The sequence below is a fragment of the Mesocricetus auratus genome, unplaced genomic scaffold, assembly GCF_017639785.1.
Source record: "Mesocricetus auratus isolate SY011 unplaced genomic scaffold, BCM_Maur_2.0 Super-Scaffold_100004, whole genome shotgun sequence".
NCBI classification, from domain to species: Eukaryota; Metazoa; Chordata; class Mammalia; order Rodentia; family Cricetidae; genus Mesocricetus; species Mesocricetus auratus.
In genome coordinates this window covers 33,761,006-33,787,569 of record NW_024429189.1, presented here as the reverse complement: position 1 = coordinate 33,787,569, position 26,564 = coordinate 33,761,006, and the positions used below count along the sequence as shown (strand labels likewise).

General features: G+C 39.8%; 1 protein-coding gene across 1 annotated transcript in view; it reads left to right on the top strand.

The window, feature by feature from the left end:
• Positions 1-26,564, top strand: part of Cobll1 (cordon-bleu WH2 repeat protein like 1) — a 152,254-nt gene that overhangs the window by 100,088 nt on the left and 25,602 nt on the right. The window contains 6 exon segments of the mRNA XM_040745464.1: positions 5,766-5,967; positions 8,983-9,211; positions 10,244-10,282; positions 15,958-16,055; positions 16,156-16,287; positions 16,289-16,381. Coding sequence (XP_040601398.1) covers positions 5,766-5,967; positions 8,983-9,211; positions 10,244-10,282; positions 15,958-16,055; positions 16,156-16,287; positions 16,289-16,381 — 793 coding nt within the window.

The following is a 26,564-nucleotide window of genomic DNA, read 5'->3' as shown; positions in this document are numbered from 1 at the left end:
CAAGCATTCTTCCAGACTGCTTTGGGTCAGTGTCTGAGTTAGTGTTCCTATTGCTGTGATGAAACACCATGACTGAAAACAACTTGAAGAGGCTTACACTTCAAAATCACTAAATAATCACTTATGGGCTTGCTCCTCATGGCTTGCTCAACCTGGTGCCTTATAGAACCTAGGACCACCAGCCCAGGGCTGGCACCACCTACAGTGGACTGGGCCCTCCACATCAATTACTAATTTAAGGAAATACCCTGCAGGCTTGCCTACAGCTGGATCTTATGGAGGAATCTCTTATGGAGGCATCTTCTTAATTGAGGTTCCCTCCTCTCAGATGACATTAGCTTGTGTCAAGTTGATATAAAACTAGCCAGCACATTGAGAATCTCACTCCCTTTTTGTTCTCTTTTAGTTATTTTCCATGCAGTGACTGACCCTGGTCCTCAGCTGTAAATTTCCGCTTTCTGTCACCATGGTGAGAGCTGGGCTGTGTTTGCAGGAGGCTCTTTGCACTAATCCATTAGTTTCTAATGAATTCCTGTTTCCTCTGCTCTCCTGCCTGGCTTTGGTTTCCTGTAGTCGCTATCCCTCCTTCTAGAGACTTAGTATGTAAACTTGGACAGACAGTGACCGTTCTGTGACCTTTACACCTCACCTTTGAAGAAAGGCATGACATCCTCAAAGAATAAATGTAGTGCTCACTTTTAGTATGAGAAAAGCTCTCAAAGATACACTGATGCTTCTCCTGGTGATTGAAAATTCAGTCAAGTTGATATCAAAGACAAATTATGACACAACGTGTGTGTGTGTGTGTGTGTGTGTGTGATATTTAGTAGGTATATTCTTTTTGTGTTAGATTATTTTTTGTTTGTGTTTGGCCTCCATTTGTCCTTTGAATTCTTTCAGAACTGAAGGTCTAACACAGTGTAGAACTTACTGAGTTGTTGGTGTGTGTTCAGAAGGCAGAGAAACAACTCAAAGCAGTTTTGAGGGTTTGTTCAGAATGCATAAGAGACATTGTTAGAGGTTGGGCTAGATTTAGAAAACCTTACTTATTCTTATGTTGCTTGAAACACGTCTATACACTTATTGTCATGTGTTCCCATTTTCTAGGGTATCCTCTTAGCACCCTTTTTCCCTGAGAGCAGTCACCCTTTTGCTCTCAGCTGTCCCATTGAATGAAAAATTATCTGGGCACCCTGTTGGCAAATGGCCTTGTTTAAACATGGAGAGGCTTGGAAACCCACCTATGTCATTGTCGCACGTCTCCCGCTGTTCTTGGAGCTCTTTATTGCGTCGTGACCTGTATCTTTTGATATCCAGCTGGATCTTGAAAACACAGAAATAGAAGCTCTAACCATCCATTATCAAAACCAGGTTAAGATTACAACCTCTCTGTGTCCCAGATACAGACATGGTCCCAGAGGATTTAGGAAGGATTTGATGATGTCTTTTATCTATACGGTAAAATTATATTACAAAGCAGATCGCCTGTTCTAAGCCATCCATTTCACCACCGTGAGCACCATCTTGAATCATGAGGATACTCAAGTCTAGCTGGAAACTCTGGAGAGGCAGGAAATTCTAATCCCAGTGATTACAATAGGTGTTGTGTAGAATATGATTTCTTAACCTCCTCTGTTTCATTTATAATGTAGGAATAGCTTTAATGGTCTGGTTGATATGAGCTCAAACAACAACAACAATAATAAGTGATTATTTTTTATTAAAAAGTCAGAAATCGCAGAGGTTTCTTCATGTCAAAGAGAGTTTTAAAAAATCTTTTTTTTACATTAGCTGTTTTAAGTTTTTAAATATGCTTTCCAGGAAGTCATTATATAAATGCCTCTAAGTATTATTAGTAATATAGAAACAATAATAATAGTAGCGTTGCAGCTAGGTAACGTGATCAATCGGAATTCACAGTGATTCAGAAATAAGGGGGCTAGGAGGCCGATGCACCCATCAGTGAGGGGTGGTAATTCAGTGCATATGCTCTTAACCAGGTCACTGATTTTGCTCAGGGTCTCGCATGCTCCCGCCTTGAGCTACAGGAAAATGGCACTTTTTTCTGTGATAATCCATGGCCAAACCTGCTCACTAACTGCTGTCAGTCATGTTAGGTCAGGACAGTTATTCCTGAGCCATAAGCCTTGGCCTCAGCAAGCATACTTTGGCAGCTGGGTGGGTAATTCTCTTCTTTGGGAGCAGCGTGTGACTGATAAGTCTAGCAATGACCGTGGCATGTGGCGCCTGCCTCAGAGTTTTGAGTCCCACCTGATAGTGTTGTGGCTCCTTTAGACAGAGCAAGAATATGATTTCTACCTTCTGGGGGAGGTAAGCGCTGAGGTGTTTTAGTGTCAAATGCTGAAGCTTCTCTTACTTATTTTAACCATTCAAACGGGTCTGAAAGTACGTTGATGGCTGTATATAAAAACAAGGCTGCCACAGAAATTTGCTAAAGTTTTTAATACATGTCCTTTTCTAAAACCTGTAACTCTCCCTTCAACATCATCATCCACTGCACATTGATCTCCATGGTAGTATCTGTGTCTCTGTCTCTGTCTCTCTCTCTCCCTCTCTCCCTCCCTCTCCACTCCCCCTATCTTGTGTAATGTTGCAAATCAAGCAGAATTGCCTAGGATGTAATAACCACTGGCTGGTTCACTAAAACCCTCATGTAACAGCATCGCCTTCATTCTGTGCCTCCACTCAGATCCTGGGAGTAATGATTGATAGGCTGGGGCCATTCAAGAGAGGTGTCCGCTTCTAGGTGTGCATGGGATCCTAGATAAGGTCTGGAACAAAATGGCCAGAGCCCCTATCACAATTCTTGAGGAATGTGCAGTCTGATTAGTGCCTTCTGTAAAGTCCCAAGTGTTTTTTTTTCTCCCCTCTCATGTTGGAGAATATTATTTTAAGGTGTGCTACTATTGTTTATGCTCTGGAACATTTGTTTAATGATGCAAAGATGTGTAATTAAATAAAATTCACCTGCTATCAGGAGGCTGAGTCAGCAACTAGCTGACAGAAAGTTGTAGGGAGGAGTCAGGTGGAGAAGGGTTTATAAGGAGGGGCTGAGATAAAAGCCCAAGGACTTGTTGGGAGACACGAAGATGTGAGCTGCTTGATAGTCAACCTCTCTCGACTTTTATCTTTCTTCTCTATATCTTACTTTTCCTCTTACTCCATGGCTGGTCCCTGATGTCCTCCTCTCCTTGTTCTCATCCTTCTCCTTCCTCCTCCTCCTCGATTCTCCTTCTATCCATACTGTCTGTCTGCCTGCCCCGCCTGTCTTTGTTCCTGTCTCGCTATTGGCCATTCAGCTCTTTATTAGATCATCAGGTGTTTCAGACAGACACAGTTACACAGCTTCACAGAGTTAAACAGATGCAGCATAAACAAAAGTCGCGCACCTTAAAATAATATGCTATCTGTTGTTATGCCCACTCAGAACATGCAAGAAAAAAAAATAATATGCTATCACACTCTTTCTCCTCTCATCCCTCAGTATTTAGTCCAGGCTGGCATTCTAGCTTTACAAGTATATGCTAAGCTCCCCATGTAAATTTTTGCTGTAGCCCTCTAACTGTTGCCACAGCCTTCTAAATCTCACTTTATAAAACCTCAGGTCTTTCCCAGAGAAGCCTTTGAAAACACTGTAAGGCTGTAGCTGATTGCTAAAGGCTCTGCATCCAGGGCCTGGGAGCCTGGACATTCCAGGTACAGCTGACATGGGAACTTTCTCCCCGCTTCTCTCCAAGTCTCTATTCTGATGCAGCTTTCCAATTAAAATATTCCCTCACACCCTCCCCACTCCCTGCACCTATGGATGAGAGTCTGTATTCTTTTTGTTTATGGTCTCTCTCTAAATCCAGGCCCTACAAAGTGTAGCACGCAGTCAGTCAATTACTGACTTAGTCATTTATTGGGCAGCAGAATGCTGCCTGTACGTGGGGGAGACAAAGGGTGCCATTAAAGACAGACCTCTTGTGAGGTGGCTGTAGTACAAGGCACTGGGTTCAATCCACAGTTGTCGAATTGAGGAGAGGGGACTACCTCTTCATCGCACAGATACTGGAAATGGCCTGGAGATAAAACTGAGCTGAATATAGAGGGTGGTTTGAAAATATAGGTAAAGTGGTTGGTATCTCCCTTCAGGTTCACACGGTGACAGCTCCTTTAAAAAAAAAAAAAGACAAAAACAACCCTAGATCAAAGAGGTCACAGACTTGGAGCTGCTGTTTGGACAGACGGGGTGAGGCACTGTATTAAGCAGGTGTGCTGGATTTGACATGGAAAGCTGAATGATGAGTTTCCTGGCCTCATTTCCGTCAAGTTCCTGAAAGCTAGTAGCTATCCAGTTAAAGAATTAGAAAACCATTGTTACTGGCCATTTACATTCCCCCCCCCAAAGAAGGGGGTAGCTGGTCACAGATTTCCTGAAAGCCAAGTCCACGAAGTTCTACCTCCACCCATGAAATAAGAAACAGGACTTTTGTAAGTTGTTTTATTGCCTTTGTCTTAAGTGTGAATGGTTCAGGATCTCCAGGCATTTGAAGAAAATGTGATACAAAAGATTTTGTAATTTGTTTTTTCTAAAGGGTTGACAGTTAAGAAAGACAAGACCACAGTGTTCTGTTAATGTGAATGAAAACTTATTGTGTGTCAGCATGTGGTACCCATGGAAAGGGGAGTCCCAGACTGAGGAGTGCCCTGAAAGCCAAGCTGGATGTGCAAAAATCCTGTAGAAGTTTCTCCTGCATTGAGACCTGTCCTTTTTTAAAGCCCTGGTGGCCATTATTTGATAGGACCTCAAACATTTTCTTCTGTTGCTTTACATGAGGGCCCATATACTTTTTATATCAAGGGCCGGATGATAAAAGTATTAGGCTTTGTAGGCCATTCTATCTACAGGCCACACTGGCCTCAATCTGCCACTATAACAATAGAGCAGCCTGAGACATTATACTAACAAATCATAACAGTAACAAGCATGCTATGCCCTTAAAGTCTCAATTTAAAAAGCTCAAAGTGGGAAACAGACATAATGGTACACAGTTGTAATCCTAATACCAGGGAGGCTGAGGCCTGGCTGTGGGCACACAGCGAGTTGAGGTCAGCTTAGGCTTCTAGCAGGTTTTAAGTTACTACAGAGGATAGTTGCTGACACGTGGTCCAGTCTGTCAAATAGAGCTCTCAGGACAGGTGTGACATGATACTTGTGCAATGCCAGCAGAACCTAGGAAATACTGAGTAAGTATTCTTTGGTGTAAGAACCCACAGGATTTGTTACAAGTTTGGGGACCGTCGTTCACTAATATAACACACACACACACACACACACACACACACACTTTAAGAATCAAAAGATTGTATTTTGTTCTATTGGGACTTTGGGATATAGCCAATTGATGAGCTAAGGACTACAAGTTGTAATATTGAGGATCGTCTGAAAAATCAAGCGGCTATTCTTGGATAAGGAAGGACTCCTACAATTTATAATGTAAAAGACTTGGTAAATAAAAATCTGAGGAAAATGGGTGAAGTGATCCTAGCCTCTAAAACCTCAAACATTCTAACCACTGCCTTTAATCTGCTGGGATTTTGTCTTCCTAACCGTGAAATTTTTAAGGTGCTCTCACAGCTCTTACTTTGTAGCCTTGCTGTATGTCTGGAAGGCAAACAGGTCCAGAGTCAGGTTCTCACGGCAGTTGTTTGACGGTCTGCTGAGACAGAGTCTAAGGACCATCACTCCTCCTATTTTACAGTAAGCCAATGATGGATTTGCTCGTCTTCCTCTGTGCACAGTACCACTTAAATCCGTCAAGTCACACGATTGATCTACTGTCTGCTGAAGAGAATCTCATCAAATTTAAGCCAAACACACCAATAGGAATGCTGGAGGTAGAGAAGGTCATTTTAAAGCCAAAGTCTCTGGACAAGAAAAAGCCTACACCGATAATCCCAGAGGTAAGGATTCTATCACAGATTTTGATGTTCTTATGCCTGAGATAGTTTGTTTTAGTCAGTGTTTATGGTTATTTCATTGTAGGTGAAATATAAAGTAGGCTTCTGGTCTGGCATTTTATATAATATAGTTCTCATGTTTTCCTAAACCACTTTGCTTGTTATCAGCTGGTTATTCATTCTGGGTCAGCTAGAATTGGGGGAAACAATTTAGATGTCAAATGCTCTAAAAACAATTGGCTTGGCTACATCAGGATCTGACAGAAATCCATGTGCAGTTTAAATTATGCTCTAAAAAATTTTATACTTAAATGACATTTTTAAAACCAATGAATATTTAATTTCATATTTGCCTTCTATATATTTTATGAGTCACTAATACAACATATACCCAGATCACAGATTATTTTCCTTTCTTTTTTAATAATTTCTTTTTGCGTGCAGTAAATGGATGCATGGAGGCCAACAGAGAACATGGGATGTCCTTCATCACTCTCTGCCTATTTCCTTTGAAGCAGGGTCTTTCCCTGAAACTGGAGCTATTGTTTTTAGCTACTCTGGCAGCAAGTGCCCGTGGTTCTCTTGTCTTTGATCCCCACAACACTGGGGCAGTAGGCATGTGTGAAAACATGCCTGGCCTGCTACGTGGATCATGAGTCTACACCAAGCCATCTATTCAGATACTTAGATTTTTTGTTTTCTTTTTTTAATGTGTGAATTTTAACCAGAAACTCTGTAGCACAAAAATGCTAATTTATTCGGTTGATATTCTTAGCATTATTTATTTGTGTATTTGACCAAACCCAGGACTTCATGCTTGCTAGGCAAACATTCTATCAGTGTGTCAATGTCCATAGCACTTACTTTTCTTTCCTCTTAAAATTATTCTCATAAAGTTACTGCTATAAACACAGGAGTATAAGTTTATGACTTCAAAAAATGCTTCTGAGTTACAAGCATCATTTTTTGCTTCATAAAATATATAAAACTTGTGCACTGACTTGAATACATACTTTCATATCATTGTGTAAAAGCATTTACAAAAACGTTGACAAATTTCATGATAAAACATTGGCTTTAGCTGGGTGGTTGTGGTACATGCCCTTAATCCCAGTACTCAGGAGGTAGAGGCAGGTGGATTTCTGTGATTTTGAGGCCAGCCTAGTGTAAAAAACATTGGCTTTAATATTTGATTGAATGTTAAATATTAATAAGACAGTGGTCTGTCTTCTGTCTAGGTATGAATTTACCTGCACATGCTACTGATCATATTGGAGCCATTTTATTTATGTTACAAATAGATTGCCAATATTAGGAGCCCCTCAGTTATATGCAGGTTTAGCTTTATGAATGAACATCGCTGAGGATCTGAAAACTAGATTTTGTTTAGTATAACTATCTATTTCATACTTCCATTCTTCATGGGGGTTAATTCAGTTGCATCAAAATAGGGAGACACTTCAAAGCGTATAAATAATTTTGCAGTTACTAGTATTATGTCTAAGTAAGGATGATATCCTTTACTATTTTTATGTCTTTTACTATTATGTTAGAGTTAACTGGAAATAACAATATAAACAGCAAACATCAGTGACAATCTGTAGTATTCACTTACTGATCACTGACCATGTACTTGACATGATGCTAGTCTCTTGGTGTGACTGATCTGATTGATCTTGTTAGAAGGATAGTAGTTTTTGAAATATTTTGGTTTTTTTTAACGTGGCTATTGACATGCTATTATAAGCATTCTTTAAATAAAGGTCAACATAAAACATGGATATTATTATTGTGTGTATTTGATAATTTGAAAATACTTTAAGACACAATGTAATAATATTAATAATATTACATATGAACCTTTGTTCTTGTTGGGTTTAAATCTGCTTAATATTTTACTATCAAGAATTTTAGCTGGGCAGTGGTGGCACACACCTTTAATGCCAGCACTTGAGAGACAGAGGCAGGAGGATCTCTGAGTTTGAGGCCAGCCTGGTCTACAGAGTGAGTTCCAGGACAGCCAGGACTACACAGAGAAACCCTGCCTCAAAAAACAGACAGACAGACAGACAGACAAATCTGAATAGCAACAACCTTAAAAGAATTTTGGCTTTAATTTACCAGTTATAAACACACATTGAGCTAGGCCTGGTGCATGGCTATAATCACGGATACTTAGTAGGATACAACAGGAGGATCACAAATTTAAGACTTACCTTAGCTATAGATGGAGTTCAAGCCCAGCCACAATAACTTAGTGACACTGTATCAATATGAAAATTGGAAATAGCTTAATAGTTGAGTGTTGTCTACCATGAATAAAACCTTAATACTGGTGGACTTTTCTGTCCTGCAAGCCTGCTTCCAAATAACCACACAGAACCTTTTTATTAATTATGAAAGCTCAGCCAATAGCTTAAGCTTATTTCTAACTGGCTCTTATAACTTAAATTAAGCCATTTCTATTTATTTACTTTCTGCCTTGTGGCTTTATTACCTTTACTCTGTGTGTTCATGCTGCTTCCTTTCCACCTGGCTGGTGATTCCCTCCTTCTTCCCAGCATCCCGTGTGCCTGAAAAGCTCTGCCTTGCTATTGGCCATTAGCTCTTTATTAACCAATTAGAATGAGACGTCTTCACAGTGTGCAAAATGATTATTCCACAACACTTTAAATCCAATCCCTGGGACCATTTAAAAAAAACACAAAAAATGTAGTTTTTATTTTCTTAGAATTTGTTTTAAAGTTAGGAAATAGCAATAGTATAAAGGAAAATTTTACACCAAAAGAAGAAAAGAATGGAAAGAACTATTTACTGAGGAAATATAAAGCCTTGAGTAACACACAACTCTGGATAGCACTGCTTAGGGTATGTTTTAATAAATGACCTGTAGTGTAACTATTTAATTCACTGAGAGTTGGTGGTCAGTTATTCTAGATAACATTCTAGATGTCATTGTGGAAATTTTGTTTTAGAAGATAAACTAGGTTGTAACTGTGACTTTAATTTACATTTCAGAAAACTGTGAGAGTAGTGATCAACTTTAAGAAAACACAGAAGACCATAGTGAGAGTTAGTCCCCATGTACCGCTGCAAGATCTTGCTCCCATTATATGCAGTAAATGTGAGTTTGATCCATTGCAAACAGTGTTGTTGAAGGATTATCAGGATCAGGAGGCCCTGGACTTGACAAAATCTCTTAATGACTTGGGACTGAGAGAGTTATATGCAATGGATATCAGCAAAGGTAAGTAGACTTTTCCTCCTCTTGAGTGGGGTGTGTATGTGAGTGTGTTTATTGTGTGTACGTGTATGTGTATGAGTATAGTTAGGTGCTCCCAACTTCATAATGCCAAGCATTTAATGGATCAGTCATATAGATAGAAGTAAATGCATCCTATTAAAGATAAGAAGGAAAAATAAATAGAAATAAGTAAATCAAACCAAGCATGCAATTTAACTTGGTAGCAGTTGTTGAAATGGTCTTCTTGGCTGTCATCAATATTTTATATTTTTCTGTCATAGGAATTCTTTTGGTAGTTTTGCATTTCTTTTCCTTGTTTTTTTTTTGTGTGTATTTGTGATCAGATCTCATTGGGATGTCTGACTTGAGCTTGAACATCTGAGCTCAAGGAATCCTCCTGTCTCAGCTATTTCAGCAGTTTAGGCTGACAGACTTGTGCCACCATGCCCTGCCTTGGGTGGAACTTAACATAATTTCTTGTGCATTTTGGATTTAAATAAATTACACATTTATGTGCAAGCCCATGGCTATTCTAATGAAGCAGTAGTTGATTTATAAAGATTTCATATAGCTTTGTTTGAGGCTTAGTTATCACTCACATTTAGATATTTTTTGCTGAATTGCCTTCTTAGGTCAGCACCCAGAGTAAATTACACCTGCATATAAAGTAAATCATAAATAGTTCCCAACATTTTCTAGATAGCAGATTCTCATCCATACAAAGAGAAGCTGCATTAAAATGTGGAGATCTCAAATGAGGAAAATGTGGAGATCTCAAATGAGGTTGATTTATTTTTTTCCTGGTGCCTAGTAGACCAAGGCAGTTAGATATTCAATGTGAATCTCCTTCATTCGGGGAAATAAGGGTTTAGTGGAGGAGACAGTTAATGCACACTGCACAGAGAATTTCAGACATTATTCTGAGGGTGTGGTACAGTGTAATCCACAGCCTACTGTTTTGAGTCAGTGTGATATTTGATAGTTAACAGACACCATCGTCACAGTCATTTCCTTTTTTACTCCCTCTTGCTGTAGCCCCTTCTGTTACTGCCTTCCATAAGTCATCATTCCAAGGTAAGACACACAAATCAGTAGAAACTGTAAATTACAACACAAAATTGGGAGGACTAAAATTGAGTTTCTAATCTTAACTTTCTTAACATTGCTAACACATACAGAGAATCTGGGGGTGTGGGTGTTTAATTTCCTAAAAAAGAATTTACAGTTTCCCTTCTTTGATTTCCAGTTCTAATTATAATAATTTCACTTCAACAGAATGATAATCAATGATGTCATTCTAGAGCTGGGAGTAGTAGTATAGATCTGTAATTCCAGTACTTGGGGTGTTTGAGGATTCCGAGGTCGAGGCCAGTATGAGCTACACATATAAAAACAATCCCAGAAACAAAAGTAAAAACAAAAAAAAAAAAAAACAATCCCAGACACTAAAGACAATACTGAAAATGCATCACGCTAAGAGTTTGGGAAGACCTGTTTGTTCTCTGATGTAAGAGAAGACGGTTTGGGTGGGAGCCTGCTTGGATACCGTGTGGGTTGATACTTGGGCGGTTCTTGGGAGGGTCTCAGCTGCCTCCCACTGAGCAGCTACTGGGAGATGACACTTGCTCTTTTTTCACAGCATGGTTTTTCCTTTGCCACCGCTTAGTTTTTAATGAAAAATTTTAATAACATGGAAATTATTATGTTAAAACTAGCTTTAAAAGCTTCAAAAGACATTTCATACTGCATGTAAAAAAAATTTGTTTGCCCAAAGGAAATATATAAAATGTTTAGTAGTGATTAGCTTTGAGGGGCAGGTCTGTGAGCAAGTTTTCATATTTATTTGTTATAGGATTTATAATGAATATATGCTACTTTCATGGGAAAATTGATTAAAATTATTTAACAATGGAATCTATGAGTCTTTTCCCCCTGTTAAAACAGGATAGGCTCGGGTCTCTGATTTGCCTGATTGTTAGTGCCCCGCCTAGAAGCGAAACCTTGGTAAACTGCATACGACACGCTGCCAGGCTTTTCTGATGAAGTCAACGGCAGCAAGTGTATGTTGATCTATTCTCGGCGGCTCTTACAGGCTAGTCTAATCAAAGAAGCTAAAAATTCCTATTTTAAAATGCACCCTGGCAGAGAAGCAGAAACTAGGCTCTTTAGTTCTGACGCTACAGTGCCTGATAGACCAAGGTGGCAAGCTTCGAAGGAGGATAGCTTTAGAAGTCTGGATTCTACGTCTGTGATAGTCTGGAAATGGGAACAGAGAGTCTTTGCTTCCTGCTAGAATTGGTGCTTGTGGTTGCCTCGCTCCCCACCAAATCCCATGGTCCCATGGTCTTTCAAGTATTTTAATACACTGATTTCTGACGTCCCTTCTGTAGCCTAGCTTTCCGTGTATGGGGTTTCTCAGAGGCTTAATTGCTATGAACAGAACCTGCAGGGCCTGGAATTGTGGAGTCAAGAGAGCTCATTTTGTCATGCCAGAGTCCTGCAGCAGCTCAATCCAAACCCCACTGATGTTCTCCCACCCTGATGTGGTGGGATGTCTTCAGAAGCCTCCAGGCTCTGTGTGCTGTGACTTTTGGCCTCTCTTCTAGAATCAGGAAGTGCAGTGCCTGAGCTGATTTCCTTAGTAAAGGCAAGGCTTGACAATGTCTTGTTCAAGTCTGACAGCTCAGCCGTCTGCATACAGCTTTAAGTGAGGAGGGCTGACCTGGTGTGTGTGTAGGGTGACCGGTTGTCCAGAAAGAAGCATCATTTGACATAGTCTGGCTATGCTTGCTGAATGGCTCCATGAGTTTGCGAGTTATTCAAATCTCGGGTCACTTGATTTCTGAAATGTGAATGGAATGCTGAGGTTTTATTTATTTATTTATTTATTTATTTATTTATTTATTTATTTATTTAACATTTGTCACACCACCAGCTAACATATGTCAATGGGGGAAAAATAGCTCAGAATGAAGCTTTTATTTCTTCTTTCACAGGGTCCTCAGAAATAAAGCGTATGAGACCCCTTTAACCTGGAAGTTCTGTCTGTGTCCTCACGGTTATTTGTTAGCCTCAGGAAGGCCCTTGTGCAGTGCATGCTGCTCATTTCAAGTTTGAGTTACTGGTGTTTCGGTTTGTGAAATACAGTTTTCCTTTATCGTTACTGTGACAGATTGCACTAATGCATGCTTTGGTTTTAACCGCCTGCCCTACTTTTCTTTCTACTACTGGGATAAAAATGCCCTGACCCCAAAGCAACTTGAGCAGGAAAAGGTCCTGATCACAGTCTATCTTATTAAGAGAGGTTGAGGCAGGAACTCAACCAGGGCAGGGACCTAGCAACAGGATTGAAGCAAAGGCCTTGACTTCCTCAGCCTGCTTTCTCATACAACCAAAGGTCACCAGTACCCAGATGACACCACCTACAGATGACTGGGCCCTCTCCTATCTGATGGCCTTTTCTAAATTGAGATTCCCCCTTTCCAGATGACCAAAGCTTCTGTCAAGTTGGCACACACACACACACACACACACACACACACACACACACACACACACACACACACACACCCAGCACACTCTCCCTGCTTCCTAGTTCAGGCATTGCCACCATTTGCTTATTTTTTTAAACACTTATTTTAAGTACAGTCATTTAAGATTATACATTTACTTCTTAAGTCCCATCTAAATCTTCTCTCACACTTTTATGCCTAGAGCTTTGTTTCCAATATCATTGAAATTGTACTTTGATTTGCATAGAATTCTCATTTGTGTGTGTGTGTAAGAGATGCTTTCACAGTTTACTTCTCACCCCCTTTTGAATTTATAATTGTCTCACTAAAGACACCAAGCCTTTTGTCTCCATGGTTCATCTCATAGTGTCTATTCCAGTACTGGTCCCACGCACCCTGTGTGTATCACTTCCCCGTACATATTTGGTCCTGTCAACTGACTATAAATCTAGAGACTTGACAGGTTTGGGTGAGGTAATTTGTAGCAAGGATACTTCATAAGCACCAAATGATGCTTGTCTGTAGCCCCAGCTCCTCAGGAAGTGGAAGAAGGGGACTGTGTAAGCCTCAGGCTGCAAGACCACCCTGAGCTGCACAGAGATCCCTTCTCCAGGCAAACAAAACACCCTTCATAAATAGTGGTTTGTACCTCCACTTAGAGACACAGCAATAACATCGCTAATCATCATCAGCATTTGCTCTGTGCATCTTAATAAGGAACTGAAAGAGAGTGCTCGTCTTATACAGTCTTCCTTTTGGCTGCTAGCACTGTTTAAAAAATCTTGTGTATAAGAATGTGGGGGAACAGGGCGGGATGTCTATACAGGGTCTATGTGCTATGACATGTCTATACAGGGTCTGTGTGCTATGACATGTCTATACAGGAGTCTGTGAGCTATGACATGTCTATACAGGGTCTATGTGCTATGACATGTCTATACAGGGTCTATGTGCTATGACATGTCTATACAGGAGTCCGTGTGCTATGACATGTCTATACAGGGGTCCGTGTGCTATAACATGTCTATACAGGAGTCCGTGTGCTATGACATGTCTATACAGGGTCTATGTGCTATGACATGTCTATACAGGGGTCTGTGTGCTATAACATGTCTACACAGGGGTCTGTGTGCTATAACATGTCTATACAGGAGTCTGTGCTATGACATGTCTATACAGGAGTCTGTGCTATGACATGTCTATACAGGGTCTATGTGCTATGACATGTCTATACAGGAGTCTGTGTGCTATAACATACCTATACAGGAGTCTGTGTGCTATGACATGTCTATACAGGGGTCCGTGTGCTATAACATGTCTATACAGGAGTCTGTGTGCTATGACATGTCTATACAGGAGTCTATGTGCTATGACATGTCTATACAGGGGTCTGTGTGCTATAACATGTCTATACAGGGGTCTGTGTGCTATAACATGTCTATACAGGAGTCTGTGTGCTATGACATGTCTATACAGGAGTCTATGTGCTATGACATGTCTATATAGGAGTCCATGTGCTATGACATGTCTATACAGGAGTCTATGTGCTATGACATGTCTATACAGGAGTCCGTGAGCTATGACATGTCTATACAGGAGTCCGTGTGCTATGACATGCATGTAGCAGACCCCAGGCATATGATGTTCGCTGTAGTCCACTTCATTTGAGACAGAGTCCTTACTGCTGTGCATGCCAAGCTAGAGGACCCACAGGCCTCCAGGGATTCTCCTGTCTGTTTCCCTTCACACAGTAGGAGCACTAGGATTACAGATGAGTGTTCTCTCATTCAGCTTTATGTGGGTTCAGGGAATCTGAAGTCAGTTCCTCATGCTCATGTGATGTTTCAATATATACTGTTTTTCTTTTTTTTTTTTTTTTTTTTTGGTTTTACAAGACAGGGTTTCTCTGTATTGTTTTGGAGGCTGTCGGTTCAGCCCGGCCTCGAACTCACAGAGATCCGCCTGTGTCTGCCTCCCGAGTGCTGGGATTAAAGGCGTGCACCACCACTGCCCAGCTATATATGGTTTTTCTTAACGATAGTAAAGCATCCTGAATTTCGCCAGTGCAAACACTTGTAGGATGGCTCCTGAGTCCCTTGGCATGATTCCCAGTGAACTTTGGCAACTTTCACCCTGATGTGACTAGTTGTTTGTAGTGCACTGCTTTATACAAACAGAAAATCAACTAATTCAAAGCAGTCATGATTCCTTCCAGTGAGATACTGTTTTTTGGAAGTATACTGGGACACAGTGGCCTAGGTGCTGGCTTGGTCCTTGGTTATTGACTGTGTCAGTTGACATTAGGCAATAAACATTTGGGAGATGGTTAAAGAAGGATTATGGATACAGTCTTGAAGTTTGATGATTGCCATTCTAACTGAAGTCCAATTTTAGCAATGTTAACCTTTAGGGCCTGGTAACCTACTAGAGCTACTAGGTTAAACAAATATCATTTGTGACACATTTTTTGGTTCATTCTTCCCTGAGTGCCTATGGCAGATTGGTCCTGAACCTTTGTGGACACCAAAATCTGTGGAAACTCAAGTCCTTGATAAAGAATTGCCTAGTGTTTGCATATAGCCAATACTCACCACCCCTCATATACAGTAAGTCATCTCAGGACTATTTGTGACACCCAGTACCTTGTAAATGGTCATTATGGTAGGTTTTCAATCAGGAATGAAGGCCAGGAAAAAAATCTGTATGAATTCAGTACAGGTTTAATTTTTCTTGGAGCATTTTCCATGTGGGGTTTGTTTGGATCCACCGAAGTGTACTTGCATATAGAGTGGCAGCTGTAATTATAATGGCTCATGTTTTGAGAGTGAAATAACACTTCGTGGTTGTTTAGCTCTGACAGAATTATAGCTGAAATAAACAAAAGGACAAGCTGTGTGAGAGAGGCATCGTGTGTCACTGTGCTGTAACCTTCTTACTTCGCATCTGAAATGCTGACAATGACACAGTGCATAAGGAGTTGAGTTCACTGTCTAGCTCTGCCTCTTGACCCTGGCTGTGTGTCTTAGCTTCCTTAAGCTTTATTTGCCTCTGGTCTAAAGTGGTAGCTATATTCTCTTGTTGCTTTGAGAATTGGATAAGGTATTTGCTGCCTAGCAGACTAGCTGTAACTGGTAACGTTCATCACCAGAAAAGCTTTTGAAGGAGAGGCTAGGAAAAGAAACACTGGAAATGAGTTACACCCACGAACAAAAAGGAAATTGTTTTTCATCTTTCCAGAGTCCTGCCAAATATCACAAACCCCAGACATCGTGAAGGAGAAAGAAAACAGAGGGATTTTCAGCTTTTTCCAACGCAGTAAGAAGAAGCGGGAGCAAGTAAGCATTTTCATGCTGCATGTTAAGATTCTTAACAAATATTTTTAAAGTGGTTTTTAATTTGATTATACATGGGCATTGCCTTTTGATTCTCTGCTAGACTGCCAGCGCACCTGCGACCCCACTAGTGAGCAAGCACCGCCCATCTTTCACAAGGTCCAACACCATTTCCAAACCCTACATTTCCAACACACTACCCTCAGAAGGACCCAAGAAGAGGCGTGCCCCGCTGCCCCCCCATGCCCACATCCCAGGGTGCTGTGCAAGGCCAAGAGAGGCGAGCTTCGTGTGTGGTGAGATCCACCAGTGTGGATGACAACGACAAGGTGCGCTGGGCTTGGGATTTCTTTTTTTCAGGTTGATGTAAGGAGGCATCTGTTTTTCTCTACTTGAGTTGTCCATTTCCACATAGACTACTGAGAAAGGAACAGCTATTAATATGTACTCAGTGACACGGTTGATAGGAAAAGGTCATGGATACTTCTGCTGTATCTTGACTGAATGTCAGTTTTAAAAAGCTTCCGTCCTCAAGCTCTAATACATGATATATAAATTTCGTTCTGCTTGACTTCCTCTCAGCCAGGATATCTATACTGTCTGCATGTATCAGGGATTAAATGCGTTATCTTCAATGCATACCTTCTGAACAACCACATGCGTCTGCATGTTCCATTCTTGGGTTTCTAACGTTTGGTATCTTCAGAGATTCTCCAGTGGGAAATCCTGGGGTTTACTTGATCTATCAGTGTTTTTTTTTTTTTTTAAACAATCCTTTTACTAGAATATGCTGCTGTTCTACACATACTGTCTATCCAGAGGGGATGTTCCACCTAAAGCTTTATCGATTACCACCACCAACAACAAAATACTCATTTTAGTACGGTTGTGTGCTGTGTGTGGCATACGGAAGTTAGAGAAGAATGTGTATGTATTCTGTCCTTTCAGCATGTCGGCTCCGGGGATTGAACCCAGGTCATCAGGCTTGGGAGGAAAGCCCCTGTGCCTTTACCAGCTAAGCCACCTTACCAGACCACCTCAATTTAAAATAAAAATATTTAACACTAAAGTTTTCCTGAATATCTCTTTGTGTGAGATCCATTTGTCTTAAAATATCTATACTTCCCTTGCTTTATTCAGGTGGACCATAAGTGAGATTTAGGTAAATGTGACGGGACATAACACCATCTACTTTATTGTTTATAGTCAGGCGGAGCACTTTAAGTGACATTGACAGTATTTTGTGTTGCTTAGACCCCAAGTGGTGCTCCAGTATTGAAGTTGATGGGTGGTTAGCAACTCAGAGAGATGAACTCTTTAGAAACTAAGTATTTCCTTATCTAAGTTAATGTGGTGGCATAAAAACCTTCATCTTACGAAACATAAGGGTCATTGCTTTCCTTCCTGAGAGAGTCATTTTGCTGACAAAACTTGCAAGGTATCCTTTCTGTAGTTGGACGGTGGTTCTCAGAAAAGAGGATCTTCGTGTTTAGTCATAAATGTGTGGGGGAGTACAGGAGTTGGGTGAATAACTCCATTCGGATTCCAGAATGTCAAGGATAAGGCGTCCTTGGGCCTGAGCAAGAGTCAGACAGCAACTATGCAAGGAAGACAGGACAAGGCTGTTCCTACAGGCTCTTTTTGTGGTACAGCCCCTTTCTACTTCTTTATAGGAACAAGAGTCTTTCAAAGATCATGTTCCATGTTACTTGTCTTAAAACTGAGCTATAAGAATATAAACTATTACACGGTCATGTAGCTACCAAACTCTTCTTCCCTTTGAACAGAAGTTACGCCTATTCTAACTGTCCTCATCCAAGCCATCCCAGTAACTTTGTGTGCTTTGATCCCAAGGAGTCTGGATCCTCTAACTAACGCCTGCCTCTTACGTTTCTGAGCCATGCCACCATTGACCTCATGGAAAGCTGGTTCTTTTGATTCTCACCCTCCGCTCTGTGACCACTTGGTGCCCTGTGTTAAGTAAATTTTTTTTTCTTGTATATTGCCTTTGGTAAATTACACATCTTTACGCAATTTTCTGATTATTTTGTCTTTTGATCTGGACATCTGGGTAGTTCTTTGATGTATTGTTCAACAGGAACCAGAATTATTGGCTTTTCCCTAGAGAAGCTGAAGAAGCAGTTCTTGTTTATTCATTACCAAAACCCTTAATGATTAAGCTGGGGTTATGTTTGTTTGTGTCTGTTCATGTACACACATGAACTCATGCCTTCCTACTCACTACTTAGACTCATGGCTAGATTTGATGTGACTAATCGTCCTTCATTTAACTCTTCCTTCAAGGATCTTCATGGTCTCTTTATAACTTAGGAGTTCCCCTCCCGCCTTTTAAGTAATACTGTTACTTTCTTTATCCATTACCCATTTTCTGTACTGGCCATACCTGAATCTATGATCTTTTTTAAAAAAGATTTTTTTATTTATTATGTATACAGTATTCTGCCTGCATTCATATTTGCATGCCAGAAGAAGACGCCAGATCTCATTGTGAGCCACCATGTGGCTGCTGGGAATTGAACTCAGGTCCTCTGGAAGAGTAGTCAGTGCTCTAAACCTCTGAGACATCTCTCTAGTCAGAATCTATGATCTTACATCCACTTACTAAATTCTTGAAGAAAGGGTATTTATTTTGTTGTTGTCGTTGAATTTGTGAGTGGATCTCAACTATAGTGATCTGAATAATACTCTTCTAAGAGTTGTATCCAGGTCCTAATGTAACCAGGGTACAGCTTCTAAGGTTTAGAATCCACAAAATGGCCCCTGGCATGAGTAATTTTTAGGCTCCTGGCTCCTCACCTTGTCGCCATTGTTCTTGTTTAGAAACTGGCCACTGTGCTTCCCTATCGTTTCTCCTCACGGTGCCTTCTGGGATTAAGAATTCCACTTCTCTGGAAGCCTGTTTACCTTTTGCTTGTCTACATTTGTCCTTCTAACCGTCTTTCATTAAGCCCCAATGCTTGTAAATATGACTTGACTTAGAAATATAGGGTGTGCATATGGATTTCAGTTTGGAGGTACCACCATCTCATTTTAAGTTAAGCTTAACTGCAAAAACTAGGATCCATTTTAGATGATTGACACAGCATGGAGACAGAAGAGAAGGCCATGTGCAGACCCAGGAACACTGGAAGTCACCAGAGAGGATATCAGGCAAGGGCAGGGAGCATGGCTGTCCGCATGCTCTGATTTCCGACTCCTATTTTAAGCATTCCTAGGAAATTACTATACCAACTTTGTAATTCCAGTCTTCCTGTTAAGTTTGAACACATGAATACTGACTCATTACTGTATGGAAATCAGCACATCTAACATGCAACTCTGTTTTTTTACACTGTATTCGAAAGTCCATCTTGGTGTGTGTTTGTTTTATAGTTTTCAAGTCTACTAGAGAGCAGGCTTCACCTATTCTCATAGTGTCTCCCATTCCCTCTGCTCAAGTCATCTCCAGCGAAATCCAGGAGAGAACATGCCTAACTTGTCTTCATATTGGTCTCTGTGGCTGACTGACACATTTCCCAGGTCAGAAACTGTTATCAGTCATCATTTGGGGGATCTCAGGTTCATCTATCTACTGATGATAATTTTCAGTTTAAGCCTCTATTCCTTGTCAGTTTCAGGATTCTCTGAACTCTAAGCAGGACATTTGAGTTGTTGTTGCTCATGGGAAGTCTCACTTCTCATCCTTTCAGAATGGAGTGATGCTGCCTCTGTTTTCTGTATCACTCTTCTCCACAGAGTTGGTTCCTAGTGAAGAATGTCTACAGAGAATAATCACTTTCTCTGAATCTGTCTTGTATGGTTTGATTTGTGTGTTCTTATTGGTAGGAGTCTTATATAAATTATAATAAACTCTTGAGTTGATATTGTTTATATTCAAATATTCATGAAGTTCAGCAGAACATATCTGCTTATGAATGTTATTTATTTTGTTGCAATTTTGTTTTAATTTTAAATAAAATATACATCTACTTGAACAATTTAGTTGGAATTTTAGCAAACGTTATGCTTCTAGTCGTTGAAAGTAATAGCAATGAAATATAAACGTAACTGAAAAGAAAAAATTAAGTATGACCAAAGCTGCTATTGCTTGTGATGCAACATAAACCACAAGGGTGCGCTGTTTAACAGAAGTACAGCACTGTCATTTTTCCATTTTTACCCACAACACATCTTAAAAAAAAGAAAGAAAATGTTGAAATGGTTATGTTAGAAACCCTTATTTTGTTTGGTAAAGTGACAGAAAAATAAGCTAGAAAGATAAATGTTAGTAATGCATGGAAACCATTTATAATGAACAGCATTTTCATTTTTACCTTTGGTTCATTTTGGTCCTCTTTTAAGTAGTCAATACTTAACTCTAAATGTATCTGTTTTTTGAATAAAAGTATTAACTACATCTCTTCTACTTTTGACTTTCCATATTTAATAATCTGCCTCATGCTTACAGGACATTTCTCAACATTGGCAAATTGAGCCACTTGGATAGTGATTCTGGAACAAAAACTGGAATTATTCACATAGCTGACTGTTGATTTTCAGTACAATTTTGACAGCTGCTTGTGCTCTTCCCAAAAGTGGTCATTAAGCCAAGTTAACAAAACACTATTCCAACCTTTTGTGGAACATGCCATCTAAAGAATAAGTTTTACTGACACTCCATTTAAGTCAGTGCTATGATGATGACTTTTTCATGTACATAAATTTTCTGTACACTTTGGCATGATTTTTAGCCCCATGTCATTTTCTCCAAAAAGGAATGTATTACATTCTACATAAATGTTCATTTCAAAATGAATTTCCAATTGGAAATTTTCTATCACTTTTTCCTGAAACGTTTCTGAACATTTTCTTAAGCAGTTTTTTTTTTCCTCCCAGTGATTTGAAATGCCATTTGTGTGATAAGGTATATGGTATTCAGCCTTTGTTGTTATATGTATGAACAGTTAAAATGCTATTCCTATGTAACCATATACAGCCAGATTGTCAAACACAGTGGCATTGACGTAAATTAGGACTAATATGGAATTTTGGAATTAACGCTAAGTATAGGAATCTAACTCCTATACCCATTTATTGTCTGTTGCAAACACATTTGACTAAATGAGTAGGCAGAGGACAGATGGCCTTGCCTTTTAGGCCAGTTAACCTCTTAGGCTTATTTATGTTTCAAGTGAAGGTAGCAGAGATGAAAAGCAGTGATTGGAAATCTTCACCCACAATATTCAAAAAACCTTCGGAGAAATTTTCACTTGCATATTTGGTGTAGTTTTACTGCTTAGAATCCTGGGCGTGCAACGATGAATAGCTTTCCCCCTGACCACTAGCATGGTGTTTGACCTCCTTCGGGATAGGGTTGTGGCTGGAAGCATGGTAAAAGGATAGTCTCTACTGGGCATTCCATGTGGTCTCAATTTGCATGCAGAAAACATTCAAAGATTGAGAAACTGAAACTTCTTGCCATCTACTATTATGCAAGTGAAATTTAATACCCAGAGTATTAGTTTTAAATAGCTGACTAAATTTTTTAGGAATGCTTCACATTCCTCTTTTACCCAGTTTTATCCTTTTCCTACATAGTGTAGTTTAAAAGCAGATGACATACTAATGAAGTAAGTAAACATCTGTCTTTGTTTTACTTGGTGAATTTTAATTCTAGTTATTTTATGCAGAGTAATTAAGGTTGTATTTCCTGTTGTAATACATTATGTATTTGGACTCATTAAGAAATATTTTTGTGTCTGTTTTTCTTTCTTTTTTTGGGGGGGTCCAGGTTATCATGTACACTTTATTTTCCCCTCCACTCTCTTCTTGTATTTATTGTATGGAAAGTGGACCCCACACGTAGTTCTGCAGTTGCCTAGGAACAGTGGTTACCATGGCATTTTCAGCTTGGTATACAGAATACATCTGGCTGCACTTCCAACACTATGAGTGGGTTAACTCATCTGAAAAATATACTATCACGGTATAATACCTAATCTTTGCCAGATATAACACACATTATTTTGTTGTGATTTTCCTAAGATTTATTAACAAATCAGCCACTAATGGTGAAGCCTACAGTGCCTGTTGACAGATTTATTTTTAATATTCCAGGCGAAGTTTTAAGAACAGCATTTAATCAATCTACACAAAAGTGCCCTGTTAGTACTCGCAATCCTGCTTCAAACCTAAAAGCAAAGGGATCTGCTAAGTATAAAGTTTTCAGCTCTAAAGAAAAATAATATTCAAAGAACAAGAGATTGGCCATCCCACAACTCTCTTCTTGTCTGTCAAGGAGAAAACAACTGGATTTGCCCTAAGCTCCACACTAAGGTCGTAGCAGAACACTGAAGTCCGAAGTCTAAGCTTTGCTTAGCTGCTCTCCTATTGTGGTGCTTGAGTAGACTTGCCTTTCTCTGATAAGCCCCATGCATCAACAGGAGCCACAGACAGCACATAGCCATGGCTATAAGTCTGTAGGGAGGGTGCATGGATAACGCTTGCTCGACACCTTAGGCATCCTGTCTAGGATAAATTGAAATGTCCTCAAGTTTGTTACTTTGGGAGGTGCTTCCCTCTGGCATAGGTTCTAATCCAAGTTACTCCTCTAAGTATTTTGTCTTCTTCCCATGTGTCCCTGGAAACATGTCTGTCCAGTTTTTTAGGATGACAGAGAACCATGGTAACCGTTTCTTCCGCCTTACTTTGAATGCCAGGTTCTACTTTCTTCTTGTTCATTGAAGATGCACTGCTGAACCCAGTGCTCATCTTTTGGCTGAAAAATGTTAAAGCCAAGGACTGTCACTAATAAGCCTTGATTGCATAAATATATTTCAGTGAATGATGAATGAGCAGGACTGATGAAAACACTGATTTGTCTCAAATAGAGGAATATGAAAGTCTGTCAAGGGCATAACGTAGACTTTAAAATTTGTCATTTTTTCCTTTGCAATGAAAAAGGGACGGTGTAGATAGAAATGGGACACTACTAAAACTTGACATGTCTTTCATCATCTTAGGCTCTCATTGTTCTATCTTGTTCTTTATCCCTGTCATTTTATTTCAGTCAACTTTTTTCATCTTCACTGAACTTCTCCATTGCTGAGCTTTCTCCTTTAAGGAATAAGATTTTGTAACTGAATTTCCCAGAATCCTCAGGTTCTTGTGTTGCTAAATTATGTAAGTCTGACTTTTACCTGGTGAAAGTTCTCTGTGGTGTGGAACTTTGGTTGGTGGTAACCAGGTCGCAATGCCTACTCCTTTTGGAAGATTGCTGAGACCCAAAGGACGATAGTAACATAGAAGGCTTATTAATACATGGCATACCTCTCTCTCTCTCTCTCTCTCTCTCTCTCTCTCTCTCTCTCTCTCTCTCTCTCTCTCTCTCTCTCTCTCTCTCTCTCTCTCTCTCTCTCTCCTGTGACTGCTGTAACACAGGAATCCACACCGGAAGCACCTTGCACTACTACAAAGAAATGGAGGGCTTAAAGTGTGAGAAAGATGTGTTCATTTACTGAACCTATTAACTAGAGGACTCAAACGTCATTATCAGCTAATAATGACTTTTATGCTAGATACAGATCTTGTGACCAACCCAGCCACTTGGAATTCCATGGAGGGCCTAACTTGCAGGAACAAAAAGCCACATGCTGTTGGTGGGGATGCCACTTGGAACGCCCGCTAGTTTCTCTAGCTCTTATCTTATTGGCCTCTATCATAGTACTCATTTCAGAGGATTGGTGGGAGTGGTGTGAAAATTGGCCGAGTAGGTGCCTGCTCACACCATGTGGGTGGATGGGAGAGCTGCAGGTCCTGTACCTAACATCTCCCGCTCAGCACAGCTGGCTGCTATGTCATGTGTCCCTTCCGTTTCTCCACTCCCTCACTTCGATAGAATAATCTGAGTTGATCCTGACACTGTAAGACTTCCCCATGCTATCTATCAGTGAGGACTCTTGAATATTGCCTTAAATAGAGAATATAAAAATGGAGGACATAAAGTTGCAGGTGCTTCCTTTTCCCAGAGATGAAATGAGTAGAGAGCAGAGATTCAGGTCTTCGGAAGAAGCTTTTTCATATTCCACCCAAAAAGGGAACTTTACTTTTAAACTGATTCAGTGATAAATTGGCATGTATATTCCCATCCAGTGTAAGTCCAGTTGTGTTTATGCAGGTGTAAAGATTACACATGAGAAAATAAATGGCAAAGCCTCAAAGGGATGACCAGTGCTTTGTTAGAATTTACAGCAACTTTGCTGGGGCGTTGGTGGCACATGCCTTTAATCCCAGCACTCAGGAGGCAGAGGCAGGCGGATCTCTGTGAGTTCAAGAACAGCCTGGTCTACAGAGCGAGTTCCAGGACGGCCTCCAAAACAAAACGGAGAAACCCTGTCTCAAAAAACCAAAAAAAAAAAAAAAAAAGTTTACAGCAATCTTTCTTTATTCCATTTCAGCTTAGTCGTCGTTTAACAGTTACGCTGATTTCATTGTTACAGGAGAAAAACTTGCTTGCAGAGCTTACCTACTTTGAAAATGTAATACGTCATATTTCTATATTCCATTAATTATTACATAATAATTATCTTCAAAATAATGGTATTTAAACCCAACTTGTGTATCTTAAGTTGTGAAATTATTTTAGGGATCTTCAACCAAGGGTTCAAACTCAACCCTCAGTCATATATGAAGTTGAGACATTAGGACATACTCATGGTGTATTTGGATAAGCCTAATGTCAGTCATAAGATATTTAATCCATTTTATGTTGTTGAATAGGTTATCCTAGCATAATGTGAATCTGTCCTATAAAAAGGAAATGTATCTTAAGACTAAAGATCATCTCAAATGGTTGTTTAGGTGCCCCCCTAAGCCCACCACTGCCCAAACATGGAACTATTCTTAAAAGCAGATCTAATCCAAGATATCATACTAGAACATTTAGCAACATCATTGGAGTTGGACTGCTCTGCTTCTATTCTTTGTCATTTTCCTCCTGTATTCTCTGTGATTCATGTAGGACATACACTTCACTGCCCTGTGTTGTGATGCACCTGTGATTGATATGTAAACTAGTACTGTCTCCAGTGCTAGTCCTCAGCAAAGCTGGGGGACACTGCTTAATTCCACCTCTGTTAGATTTCATTCCATTTGAGTGAGTGAACTCTAATCTGAATGTGGGCTCAAGGGGACTATCTGCCATGGTTTTCTATCTGACCTACCACTTTCTTACACCTGCGTGTTCTGGTTTTCCTTGTAATATTTCCCTTTTCACAGATCATAAAGTTTGGGAGTGTGTTGCTGTTTCAGGTGCAGGACTCACTAATAGCACAGCCTTATCAGTGGCTTTAACTAGAACAAATAATTGAGTAGCTAATGATTAGCCAAGGCAGGTTCTCCTAGGGAGTTAGAAACCTGTTTTCTCAGCTTACAAACCTTTCAGACATAAAAATAACTTAGCCCCCTTTTAAAAAGTTCAGTCATAATTTGATTTAAGGAAATGAATTTTGATGTCAAAACTAAAGAGTTACAAGCATTTAATTCTGATTAAACATGTTTATGAAATTGTTTAAATGTATCTACTTACTTCCAAGACTCAACAAACCAGTGTCTGTTAACAAACTGAGGTTTGTTAAAACTTAACTTCTACTAGAGTTTTCATAGTATGATGAGGTAACTTAACAGTGGAGATTTTCCAGCAGTAAGCTCTGTATATGCAATGATCTGAGACAGATCCCAGTAGGAGTCCCTCTTCTACTCTCATCAAAGATAGATAATTTTAAATGCCCCTATTTTATAGTCACAACTCTATTTCTTGCCTCTGTAGATATTTTCTTATTTACTAAATAACATTCACAGCTTAAAAGCAGGCAAACGTCGTAATGGCAGCTAATGTCTATGTAGCATGTACTGTGTCCGAGGTAATACTATTGTACATGCATGATGCCATTTGAGTAAATCAGTCCCTTGTTGACTTAGGTACTTTTCATGGTTAATATGATTACTTTACAAACTTGAGAGGGTTGAAGTTCCCAAGACAGTAAACAGCATGTTTCCTGGCCGAGCCCCTAATACCAACTCCAAATCCCATTTGTTAGTAATAATTAGAGTATATCCTCTTCCAAATTAAGAACACTCTGTAAGCCTCTCTTCAGTTAGAAAAGTTCCCATTAAATGTGAATAAATTGACCAGTTGCTTTGTAAGTTTATAATGTGTGTTTCTTATGTAATTATAGTAGTTCTACAGGTCTGCTTTCTAATGTTTAATATTCTTGACTTTGGAGCTTCTCCAGTTTGTATGTTACATATTCAGCATAAATGTATAATAGTTTTCTTGGCTACAAGTGAGTCAAGAAGTACTGAAATCTTCTAATTTTCATTCCTCTTTCCATGAAGATTTTGACCAAAGGATATATTCAGTAGATTAAAGACCTCTCTTATATGGGGTCCTTCGGGGTCCTAGGGTTTTCACTGTGTGTGTGTGTGTGTGTGTGTGTGTGTGTGTGTGTGTTA